The sequence below is a fragment of the Nyctereutes procyonoides genome, unplaced genomic scaffold (genome assembly GCF_905146905.1).
Source record: "Nyctereutes procyonoides isolate TBG_1078 unplaced genomic scaffold, NYPRO_anot_genome, whole genome shotgun sequence".
Taxonomy (NCBI): Eukaryota; Metazoa; Chordata; class Mammalia; order Carnivora; family Canidae; genus Nyctereutes; species Nyctereutes procyonoides.
This window is the reverse complement of record NW_026575121.1, coordinates 51236218-51249244: the sequence shown is the minus strand read 5'-3', so window position 1 is coordinate 51249244 and position 13027 is coordinate 51236218. Positions and strand designations below refer to the sequence as shown.

The 13027-nt window shown below is 38.1% G+C and overlaps 1 protein-coding gene across 2 annotated transcripts in view; it reads right to left on the bottom strand.

The window, feature by feature from the left end:
- The window catches only part of ITGBL1 (integrin subunit beta like 1), a 222525-nt gene that overhangs the window by 122197 nt on the left and 87301 nt on the right, over positions 1-13027 (bottom strand). For both annotated transcript variants that reach the window (XM_055335920.1, XM_055335921.1), the window contains exons 3-4: positions 9494-9640; positions 526-648 (exon numbers count right to left, since the gene is read on the bottom strand). In XM_055335920.1, the coding sequence (XP_055191895.1) occupies positions 526-648; positions 9494-9640 (270 nt within the window). The remainder of the gene's footprint in view (positions 1-525; positions 649-9493; positions 9641-13027) is intronic.

The following is a 13027-nucleotide window of genomic DNA, read 5'->3' as shown; positions in this document are numbered from 1 at the left end:
CTAGTTCAACAGAAAAATGGATTGAGCAATGGTGTTAGGAATACCCTAGAAATATAGAAAAGATCATGAAAAATGTTATCTAAGTATGTGAAGGGGAGGGATAGACTGTAGGCTAGTAATCTTTTTGGCCTCAAAGTCTCCAATAGGACATGAAACAATTTAAAGGCTTCTGATTTATAAAGGGAAATAGAATGAAGTTAACACATGCAATTGAGAGATCAGGAGAAAAGTGACAAAATCAAAGTGGCCGTGGTAAGCAGGGAAGTTGAAGTACTGGTAGGATCACTGTGGAATCAAACAGCTGGTCTGTTGCCATAATGACCTGGCTCCTCTCTGGGAAGAGTCCGATTTGCATTTAAAAAGTACTAGTCTATCCTAAATGTCTTATATAAGGGGTTTTCTGAATAAGCATAAATTCAGATTAAATGAGTAAACTTAGTGTAGAAATGTATACAGAGACAAAAGTACAATAAAACAGGTGAAAATCAAGTTATTTACTAATTTCTGTGCAGTTAGTATACCTACCTCCACATATTTCTTCTGTTTCATCATCTATGCATTCTCTATCATCACACTCACAAAATTTACCATAAACGAGGCCATTTCCATCTGGATTATCACACTTACACCTGCCACAGTGGCATGTACCTAAACCATGAAAACAAAGCAAAAAGTATTTGTTAAATGCATATAAATGATCACTGATAATTTTTAATCTACTTCTTTCAGAGCCAGAGACAATTCAAGTCAATTTATTATTCCAATTTTGTAATTCTGTGGGTAGGATGAGATAGATAACAACATTCTTTCTTGATGATTATAGTACAGTAATCATATTTTATGGCACAGAGCTATTATGATTGACTTCTAATAGTTTCATGAATGTAAATTTGACCTCCCTAAGTACAAAGCTACTTTATACACGGCTATGTGATCAATGGATGAGTGACTATCTTGTGATTACACCTGGGTCTGAAGTGAACTAAAGCAGAAAATTCTAAGCTTTGTGAGGGAAGTAGCCTTGCTTATCTTCCTCGCCAGTATTTATTCAATGCTTTGCACAATATTTGAGCATACTATTCATATAATAAAGATTTGTGGAATTCATCAAATGCATAAATGAAAAACCTAGAATCTCCTAATAATGTCACCTCCACGGTGGTAAACTAATCCACACATCCTTATGACAGTGGGACCAGAGCAAGTTTTCTTAGGTATAGAGCCTGGGGCCTCGCCCAAACCACAGGGTGGCTCAGAGTGACACAGAGGCACTGGAGTCACCTGGTGGACCAAACGCCATAGATTCTGCCAAGGTTGAGGATTTGACTGCAACCGCTGAGAGGGATTTCACTGAGAGGAAAACAGCATTCAAATGATCATGAGAGGCAGAACGTCCATTTAAGGAACTTCCTTTGGAATACTCATTTTTCCATTTTTAATTGATCATCATAGAAGCCAGCAGATATAAACTGAAACTTTACCACTCACCAGATACCATCCTAGACTTTGGAAACACAACGGGAGATCAAGTCAGCCATAATCCTCCTCTCAGAGTTTTATACGAGTAAACCAATGTGATAAAATAAATGGAGAGGTGCAAAGTGTTGCAGAAGAGCTTAGCAGGGGATTTAACTGAAACCTGGTGGTCAGACACAGAGCTTCCCTGGGGAAGTAGCTCCAAAATGACATACTGAGAGCAAAGTAAAAATAATAGGCAAGATAAGTGAGATGTTGGGGAGGCCCACTTCCTGCAAGAGACACCAGCAAAGGCTCTGTGGTAAAAGAAAAAAAGGAAGTAAGAAGAAAAAGTCAAAGACAGCTGGAACATAGAAAATGATGTGGAAAGTGGTATGAAATTAATAAGGCACCTAGAGGTGCAGTTTCCAGAAGTCTTACAGGTCACGTTAAAGATTTCCAACTTTAATACAAGAATAACGAGAAGCCATAGAAATACTTTCAGCCAGTGAGTCAGGTGATCAGATATGCATTTTACCAGATTACACTAGTTGTCATATGCATAATGAAGTGAAATGAAGGGCAGTGGATATGAGGACAGGTTATTACATTTGTCTGCAGGAAAGAAGATAGAGGCTGACCAGGGTGATGGCAGTGAGTTAGAAAGAAGCAGAGACTGTCAGGGGTATTTTCAGGAAAAAGAACAGATAACTCAGGGACTGCCTAAGTGTGGTGAAGGATTGGGAAGATCCAAAGATGATACTGATGTTTGAATTGAGCTCCTGGATACTGGCAGTTTTGTATGTGATGGCCCAGAAAGGGTATGGATTTTAGACGAAGGTGGATTTGTAGCCAAATCCAGGTTTTAGTAGCTAGTATTATACCATGTATAGCCAGTAGCTATACATTTTTGAGGTCATTATGTCCATCTCTAACTCTCAAGTTGCTGCTCTACAAATAATAGCAACCTCACTGAGCTGCTACAAGAGCCCAAAGGTAAACAGATCACCCAGCCATCTTTCTGAAAACACTGTTCATGCAGTTACATCATAGGCTTTCAGAAAACTTTGGGTTCTTCATCTCCTCCCATGAAGATACTAAGCATAGTAGTCATGTTCCCAAACATTTCCTCCAGACTCTCTGTATATTGACCCCACAACGTCCTATCTTCATGCCCTCTGCATGATTCTGTTAGCCAGGTCATTCACAATTAGCTATTATCTTCAAAGAGTTGTGTTTTTTTTCTCACAGTCACATAGAAATGGTGATTTTGCAGAATTTGAGCTAATTCTTTTTCTTCCTTGAGAATACTCATATGAATTTTATGTTTATTAATTTTCCTTTTCTTGTGTGTGTGTTTTTTTTTCCTGAAAAATATTTAATTTATAAAAGTTCATGTCAAATTGAAAACTACAATTCATGGTACTGCCTCATCTCATTTTTTTCTCTAATTATCACCTTTCTTTTTCATTTTCACCTTTATTCATGCTGTCTTACAACCATCCAAACATCTATTCATTAAATTTTCTTGCTGCCTATTATATTGTTGGCAAAGTACCAGGTGCTACAGGAGATAATAAAATGAATACAATTTAAAACTAAGTAAATCACAGACTAGGAATAAAAAGCTTAGATGATCAATAATTGTTACACATACATGAGACCAGATGATGTAAAGTCATTTGCAATAGATCTGTGACAAATACTGTATAGAAAGTATAAACCTCAGTCTGGCTCTGTGAAGGAGGAAAGGCACAATAAAGGAGCAAGTTCTTGAGTTGGCACTTGATATATGGAACGAATTTCAACAGGTGGAGATGGAGAAAAGGCTTTCAATGTTGAGAAAGAAGCCTCAGCTAAGGGATAAGGATGTGGAATTAAAGAACAGTGCAGAGTTTAGCTTGAGTTCGGAGAAAAGGATCAGTTGAAGGCAGAGAGTAGAGGATCAAGAATGTTGGCTCTAGGATTTATCTGTTAGAATACCAGGAGCCTGTCATGGTTTGGAAGCGAGGTGTAACATCGTCAGAGCAGAGTATGCAGGAGCTGTTTTCAGGAAAGATGGAAAGGAACAGACTCTACCTCTAAATTCTACAACTTCTCACTGACACCGTGACAGACAGGCTCACTCACTCCCAGCCACACATCTGAACCATATCTGGCTAACGTGGGACGTTTACAACAGCTTAGAGACTTCCTGTCTCATCCACTAAGTAGAATTCACAACTGAGGCTCCAAGATATGGCAGATGGAAGCCCAGGCAAAAGTGACAGACTCCTGTGCTCATGTTATGTCATACTACTTCTCTTAGTTGCCAGTGAGCTCAGTCTTTAGGACTGGTCTTCTGCTTTATGCTAGATTATTTTTACTCTGACTTTTCATCCTGACTAATAAAGCTATCTCTCTCTAGGAAGTCTTCCTTGTCTTGAACACCACCCATACTCTTTTGCAATGGCAGTGGAGCCCCATGTTGCTCTGCAGGCTATGCCTTGCTTTCTGCACCCCTACAGAGTCAGCTTCTGGAACACCTTCAGTCCCCAGATCCATCTCATCCCACCCTGCAGTCTTAATGCCCCAGTCCAATTCCCTCCTCCTCTCCTTCTGTCCCAAGCTGCTTCCAGAAAACCACATCATGATATAAAGGGGGAAGGATTAGTAGAGAAAACTCAGAGCCTAATGCAGTTTCAGGGGAATAGTCCAGATAGGATAGTAAAAATAGACATTAAAAGAAGCCATGTGAGAAGGAGATTGCTAAATTCAACTTGAAAGGCTTTCATACTGAGTAGAGAGTAAGAGTGAAAAGATTAAGTGTAACACTGAGTATGAATTTACCTTTTGGTGCACCAATCCCACATATAGTAATTTATCCTGAAGATACACCTCCAAAAATATGAAAATACGTATGCACCAGTTCATTTTCTGCATTAATATTTGTAATTTCAAAATACTAGAAAGTGCCTAAGTGCCCAATCATAGGAGACTGACTGAATAAATTATGTCACCTGTATAGAGCTGAGTCCTATGCATCTGAAAAAAGAATGAGCAATATTTCTATGTACTACTGATATGGAGTGAATTCCAAGGGATGCTAAGGTGGCAAAGGCAGAGTACAAAAGAGCATACACAGGACAGCCTGGGTGGCTCAGCCGTTTAGCACCGCCTTCAGCCCAGGGCCTGATCCTGAAGACCCGGGATGGAGTCCCATGTCGGGCTCCCTGCATGGAGCCTGCTTCTGCCTCTGCCTACGTCTCTGCCTCTCTCTCTGTGTCTCTCATAAATAAATAAAAATCTTTAAAAAAAAAAAAAGAGCATATATAGCATGTTACCTTTTGTGTAGGGAACAAATGAAAAAACAAAAACAAAAACAAAACACATACATCTATTTTTCTCTACAAAAAATTAACACATACACAGATAAAGCAGCCATGAAGTTGGTTACCCCTCAGGAGAGAAAGTTTAGGAAGAGAATGATGATTCACTATGCTTTTTTATATAGTTTTGACTTTTCGCGGCCTGTTCATGCTCTACATATTGCAAAGTAAAATAAAATCAATAAGGATGGAAAGGAAGGAAAAAAAATCCCCAAAACTGAAAGCAATATGAAGTAAATAAACTGAATTGTATTTCAAATGAGTACAATAACTGCACTAAGGGGAGACAAAAAGAAAGAAATCCAAAGAACTTACAAGCACAGCAATTAACTAAGTATCCCAATCTTGAGCATGGCTTGGGTGGGATGGAAGTAGGAGAGGGAGTCAATTGCAAACAAATCCCAAAATGTTTTGGTAGACTTGCTTTGTATAGTGGTGTGCATGAAGCAATTCTAAAATCGATTTTAGATGTATGTAATATAGGATTGAGGAAATGAGTAAATACATCCATGATGTTGGGAGCCATATTTCTCACTGTGAAAAATAAGCAAATATGGAAGGGAAAAAATAGGAGATAACCTTGTGGGGGTGGACTGGAGTTGGATGTACTGACATGAGATCCTGATTTCTAAAATATGTCTTTGTATCTATGTGCATGCACATGTATATATATGTTCATGCATGTTTACTAGCCTATTTATAGAAAGGGTCAAGAAACAAATTCATCCCAGTAGAAATAAACATCCCTAGTGCTCACTGTTGGGCTGGCGAGACTGGGAACCTCAAAACGGCCCACCCCAGGCCAGCAACCTCCCAATAACGCTGCCTTGCCGCCCTACCCTAACTTAGCTTACAAAGACCTGTAACCCTTGCCCTAATGGAATGTCGCCCTGCCCCCATCTTCCCACCGAAAACTCTTTATAGACCCCCCTGCGGTTAGCCTGGGCGCGACTTCCCCCGCCTGCTACTTCCTGGCTCTCTCCCTCCCCTGCCGGCCCGTACCCCACTGAGAGCGCGCCCCATTAAAAGCCGGTTTCGTCCTCGGATTGACTTACTTCACTCAGCATAACACCCTCCAGTTCCGTCCACGTGGAAGCAAATGGGGGGTATTTGTCTCTTCTGATGGCTGAGTGATACTCCATTGTATACAGAGACCACATCTTTGGAGAAAGACAAACATTCTATGGTCTCATTCATTTGGGGAATATAAAAAATAGTGAAAGGGAATAAAGGGGAAAGGAGGAAAAAAAGTGGGAAATATCAGAAAGGAAGACAGAACGTGAAGACTCCTAACTCTGGGAAACGAACTAGGGGTGATGGAAGGGGAGGAGGGCGGAGGGTGGGGGTGACTGGGTGACAGTCATTGAGGGGAGCACTTGAAGGGATGAGCACTGGGTGTTATTCTGTATGTTGGCAAATTGAACACCAATAAAAAATAAATTTATTAAAAATAAAATAAACTAAAAAAAATAAAAGCCGGTTTCGGGCAGCCTGGGTAGCTCAGCGGTCCAGCGCCAACTTCAGCCCAGGGCCTGATCCTGGAGACCCGGGATCGGGTCCCACGTCGGGCTCCCTGTGTGGAGCCTGCTTCTCCCTCTGCCTGTGTCTCTGCCTCTCTCTCTCTCTCTCTCTCTCTGTCTCTCTAATAAATAAAATCTTAAAAAAAAAAAAAAAAGCTGCTTTCGACCAACTTTTGCCTGGCCTCTCTGTTCCACTTAACTGATCGGATTAAACCTGACACAATTTTTATTCTAATACCATTCTTCACCTAAAGGAACCAAGGCTCTTTAGAGAAATGGTTGATTCCAAAGCTGTGGCAAATCAGGTACAACTCTGGAATATTTTGTTATGCCAGAAAAGAAAGGATTGCTGAAATAAAACAAAACAAAACAATGGAGGCATGTCACAAGGACTGAAAAGCTAGCTTGAAGGGGCTCCAACAACCTCATCTGGGACTATCTGAGCACCAGAATAAGTGTAGTAATGAATAATAATCCATTGAAATAATAGGAACTGTGATTCTGAATGGACAATAAATCACTAAGTAAATGAAATATCCAGTAATTGTTGTTGTAATAGAATGTTGAGTACCAACCAGTAAATATGGAGAGAAAGTTGGAATTGAGAAATCATCATTTTTCCATCGCTAGTATAAATAATGGATCAGGTGAAAATCATCAATGGATGGTAAATCAGGACTAATTTTTTAAAAAAGATTTTATTTATTTATTCATGAGAGACACACACAGAGAGAGAGAGAGAGAGAGAGGCAGAGACACAGGCAGGGGGAGAAGCAGGCTCCATGCAGGGAGCCCAATGGGGACTCAATCCTGGGACTCCAGGATCATACTCTGGGCCAAAGGCAGGCACTAAACCGCTGAGCCACTCAGGCATCCCTATCAGGAGTAATTTTGATGAGGATGTAATGTCTTATAATTTCTAAGAGTTTCCCAACAGACTGCTCATTTGTTACAAGGGCAAAATCAGTAATTACAGAGCTGAGACAACAGACAACACCTTGACCATGTGATCAAAATTAACCTCACCAGTGAGAGCAGATGGATATCATGGACTTCCAGATGACACATCCTGAGTACACAAAATCATCTATTTGGCAATTCAACTAAGAATGTATGACATGAATCTAATCATGAGGACACATCAGACAAAGCCAAACGCGTAATATTCTATTAAAAAAAAAAAAAAAGAAAGGTTGGAGACAGTTTTCTTCAAAATTTGCTATGCTATAATACCATAGAGTGTGGAAATAGTCCAGATTAAAGGAGGTTAACCAGAGATAACAGCTAAATATAACTCTGCTCTAGACTGGATCCTACAGAGGTGGGGGAATGATGTAAAGGACTTTGTTTGGTCAATAAATGAAACTGGAATATGGATGGTAGATTACATAAAAGTATTATACCAATCTTTAAAAGAAGGCAGAGGCTCATATATCTTAAAATTGTGCTTTATTTTTATCAAATATGTTTCATCATCTCCTGAAATGATTCTGTAAATTTTTCCTTTAAGGTACATTACTACAGCAAATCCCATGTTCTTTTACTTAATGTTCAAACATTTGTGTTCCTAAATTAACCCTTATTGGTTATAATGTATTACTAAAAAGAAAAAAAAAACACCTCTGGATTTGATTTGAAAAATAAACAATAAATAAAGCCAAAAATAAAGAACAAAAAAAAAAACAGAATTCAAGCTTTATTACTTATAGAAATTCAGAAAACCTGACATTTTCAAAAGAATGAGGCTATATATGGTAAGCGTGTGTGTGTGTGTGTGTGTGTGTGTGTGTGTGTGTAAGTGTGCATGGAGAGGTGGGTGTTAAGAACCAAAGGCAGAAAAATCCTACAGACAGAAAAGACTAAGGTGCTAGAAAGAAGCAAGAAGAATATCAGTGAACACAGAAAGTAACCAACTATTAAGACCAATTTGTCATGCTTCCCAATCTATCCACTCATATCTTGCTTTGAGTATGACCTTGCTTCCCACTAGCAAAACACTCTTACTACACTTAATCTTCACAGAGCAATTCACTGAGATCAAAGATTGTGGGAAGATCCTAGCTCTGAACAACGAAGGACTCTATCTACAATGGGAGCTCCCAGAGGAAAGATGCTCTTGTAGTCAAATACTTGCTTTTAGCATGCAAAACAATGGCTCCCACTGAAGGCTCTCCAGAAGAATTTCTGGGAGAGCTTTAAAAACCCATTGCAGCCCAGACCACACTCACCAAAATAACTCAATCAAACCTTCTACCTTGGGACAGGAGCATTCTTAAGTTCAACCAGCCTTAAGAAAAGTGGACTTTTGAGGCTCCATGTCCCCAAATATGAAAGGAGTATTTAAATATAGTAACGCCAAGTAAGCATTATTGAAAACAAAGCCAGTTGCTTTGTTTTATATGAACTGGGTAGTTAATCTTAACAGTTTTACAACAAATTTCTTAAAAACATTTTTTAAAGAGATTTATTTATTCATGAGAGACACACACACACAGAGAGTCAGAGACACAGGCAGAGGGAGAAGCAGACCCCATGCAGGGAGCCTCACATGGGACTCGATCCGGGATCTCCAGGATCATGCCCCAGGCTGAAGGCAGCACTAAACCGCTGAGCCACCAGGGCTGCCCCCCCCAAAAAAAAACATTTTTAAATAACTTCTATAAGATGTAAAAATATTTTGGCCAAACATAAAATCTTGATGTCACTATATTTTCCCATGAGTTTCATATCTAGTGCATCTAAAGCTTCTACCAAATTAAAAAGGTTTGGTTCTATTTGATGCTAAGGTATAAATTCCAAAGCACCCTTGATCTGTAATAGAAAATAATTAAGTCAGCTTATATAAATCCTGTTTAAAAGATTTAATCCAGCATTCAAAATCATGGCTCACAATTAACATAAAATGTTGTCGGGGTGTTGTTTCCCGTGAATATCCTGCTTGAAGAAGGCATTTGGAACAGCTGGAGAGCATCAAACTTGCCAGTCTCAGCAAGATGACATTTTCCCCTATTGATTTATCTGCATTTCATTTCAGAAAAATATACTCAAAAGCAGTCTCTCTCAGAGGTTCTGCATTTCTCAACGCCTACCTATTTCCATGAAAAACCAAAATGTGATTATTTAAGAATTTTCATAGAATAGAATTCTTACCTGCATTAGAGCAGATGACATCTTGAGAATTCTTGCACATCTGGTTACTCTTCTTCTTTGTCAGGTCACAGTGAATTGGGTACTGGCACGCATCCCCAAACCAACCTTCCTGACATTTGCACTTGCCACAGTCACACTTACCATGGCCTGAGGATTTAACAACATCCAGTTAGACTCGAATTATTTTCCAGAGAAATCCATTACTGTAACTGAAAGTCTTTAGAGTGACTTTGGCTCAGGATTGAGCTATAATAAATTCAAACACGGGGCTGAGGGTAATGCTACTGTAGACAGTATAATGAAGTATGTGGATTTTATTGTAATAATCAAAATTGATAAATCATTCTAAACCCATTAATTTATAGAGACACAAAAATAAATAATAAACCAGAAGTTTAATTGTACACTTGGTCAGATAATTTAGACTAAAAAAAAATCTATTAAGCATCTCTACATTTAAGATACAAATGCCCAATAAAAATTATTTCCACTTAACTATATTTTATAACACATAAAACCATCAACTCCAAATAACAAATTTTACATGAAACTCCACTAAACCAAACATTAGCTTAGATTTATTGGAATTTAGAATGTAGTGAAGTTTAATGGATATATGAAATATCATCTTGGAATATGATTGACTCAAAAAATAAATACATATTTTCTTTCTTAATGAGAAAAGTTGGTTCAAGAATCAAAACAATAAGAGCCATAGGCATCTACATCCACAGAAGTTTCTCAATTTTTCATGTTCTCAAATCAACACTGTGCTATTTTTATTGTTGTGACAATTAACTTTATTAAGTTTTAGTTGATGAATCCTACTAATGTTCTTATTAACTACACACTAGTCCTAGCAAAGTGCAGTACATGTACAATACTTGACTCTTGTCCTGAAGTAACTTAAAAAGTTCAAAGTTGAGGTCAATATATAAACAAGATGGTGCTAACTTCAGCCAGAAATGTTTGTTATACCCTGTGTTGAGCAGTATGTCTCCTATAGAAATAAGAAGGGAGAGACCCTCTGAACTTCCTTAACCTTTAACTGAGCCTGGAAAGGTGAGCAGAGTTTGGGCTGCAAGGAGAGTATTCTTGTATTACTCAAAATAATAATGCTATGTCCCAATTCCTGAAGTTCACAGACCACAATGGAATGGAATCATTGATTTAGTGCCAATAGTCATTCAGTGTGGCAGCCAAAATCTACATGATGAGGTCCAGATGGTTGGTCAGAATGAATGGCTCAGAGGTGTCCCATTTGGGCATGTTCAGCAAAGCCTGACTCTATGATTGGTTGTGACTTTAAACTCCTCTGAATATTGCCCAGTCCATAAGAATATTTCTATTCCTGTTGCATTTTTCAAAGTAATTATTCTATTTTGAAAACAAAACCTTGCATGCACCCTAATTGTAATTCATTTTATCCAGTGCACATTACTGTCAAATCGATTGTATCATTTTGCATTCTTGTCTGGCCCTACCTGGTACTGTCAATCTCGGCCAACTTGGTATCTTTTACAAGCATAAGTGATCTCTCCTGCCAACCATCCAGTCTATTTATAAAAGTATTAAGCAAAAATTCTTGAAGTAGCTAAGTCTCTTTTTGTAAAGAAGTATCTTGGTAACTATAATTACTCTTCAATAATATTAGTGTATTAGGTTGAGCCACATGGATCACCACTGTTATTAGTTTAATATCAGCTATTTCTTACAGTCCATCCCAATAAAATGTGGCTTCATACCTATTGAAAAGAAAATAAAAGTAATTTAGAAGATAATGAAATGCAGTAATTATTTGCTGAATCTAGAATAAAATAATACTTGACACTTCTTTTATATTGGATGGGACATCTCAGACTCTGGCTGAAGGTATATATAATAGAAATAATGGGTAATGGTGGGTAGGCCAAAGGTTACATATTTTTTATGGGAGGGGGTAAATCTTAGAAATAAGGGGAAAATAAAGAAATGTACAGATGAAAGGGAGAGACTCCTCTCTCAGACTGACCCAATGAAGCATTAGTAGAAGTAATATTCTAAGGTGCTCATACCCCAAAGTTAGCTCATGGAGGCCCAGGTTCAAAAACTCCTTCCATAAAAGGTTCTGAGGTAATATAAACATGGGAAAGAGAACCACTATATTCTTCTTTTAATAAATCATAATATAAACTAGCACACTGAATTTTCTTCATATCCTGTTGTGAAAAAGCTATTTAAGTTTTACTCAGAATACACAGTATTTCTTACTAGGAAGCCTCTAATAACTTATAACCTTTTTTTTTCTTATAACCTATATGGATTTCCTATACCACACTTAGACAAACACTATATTAGACAATGTGCTTTTAGCTTTTCATTTAGTATCTGGTTAGAGGTGAAGATGACAGCTAGTGTAGGACAGAGTCATCTGCCTTTATATTGTTGTTAAACTTTATACCCAATAAAGGCCTCCTTGATTCACTTTTGCCCATTTAGGAAAATTAATAGAAATCAATTTTTTTACTGTCAAGAATTATCAAGTAATACCCTAACCAACCTAATTTGGAGGTAAATATATAACTATTTTTAAGATAGAAAATTTTCAGACTATCTTTACTCTTTCTCTACAGTTAGTAATTTCTTGAGTAGAGCTCATTTGCTACATTATTGTACTCATATAGTTCATCTTCATGGTCACAAATATGGCTTCAAAAAACATTCCATTTGTCAAAATAATTTACCTGTTGGGAATAGATGGCCCAAGAGAATGACAGCAAAACTCCCGAATCATGAGGCCCATAAGAGGCTCTGATTGCCCAAGGTCAAAGGATGGTCTTTGCTGGTACATGAAATCCTACCCAGCAAAGCATTCACCATTCCAAGCTGTCACCATTCAACTGTCCAGTTCTGTTTCTTCTCAAGATAACTCAATTTCCTCACTTACAAAATGTGGCCTTAAAATGAACAATCCAACATGCTGGCAATAAATCTATTGCCCTTCAAATAAGTTCCCAAGGAACCAGGAGAAAACACACACTTAAAACAAGTATGTCAAAGAAATGCCAAAACAATTCCTACCAAAGTAATAAGGAAGAAAAAGTAAATGGCTATTCTTGTTGCTTCCAGGATTGTCAGTGGTATAGCCAGTCACTAGAAAGGAAAGATGGGCTATAGAGGAAGGTAAAATCCAGTATTTAGTTGATCTCCAGTTCAGGGGAAGCATATGGATGCCTGGCGGCTTTCCACACTCCTTCCCAGAGGTGAGCAAAGCCTTGCCTTGATCTCTGCCAATAAAGGAGAGTTATCCCAGCAAAGACAGAACGAAACTGGGTTTTGTGATTTTTTAACCCCATCACCAGCTCCACCGTTACTTCCAGATCCCTTTTACCTTAGGAATGCAAGGAGGGCACTTGACGGGATGAGCACTGGGTGTTATTTTGTATGTTGGCAAATTGAACACCAATAAAAAATAAATTTATTATTAAAAAATTAAAAAAAATAAAGCAACCAGAAGAAAAAAATGCAAAAGCTCTAACTTATCCACAGGCAGTG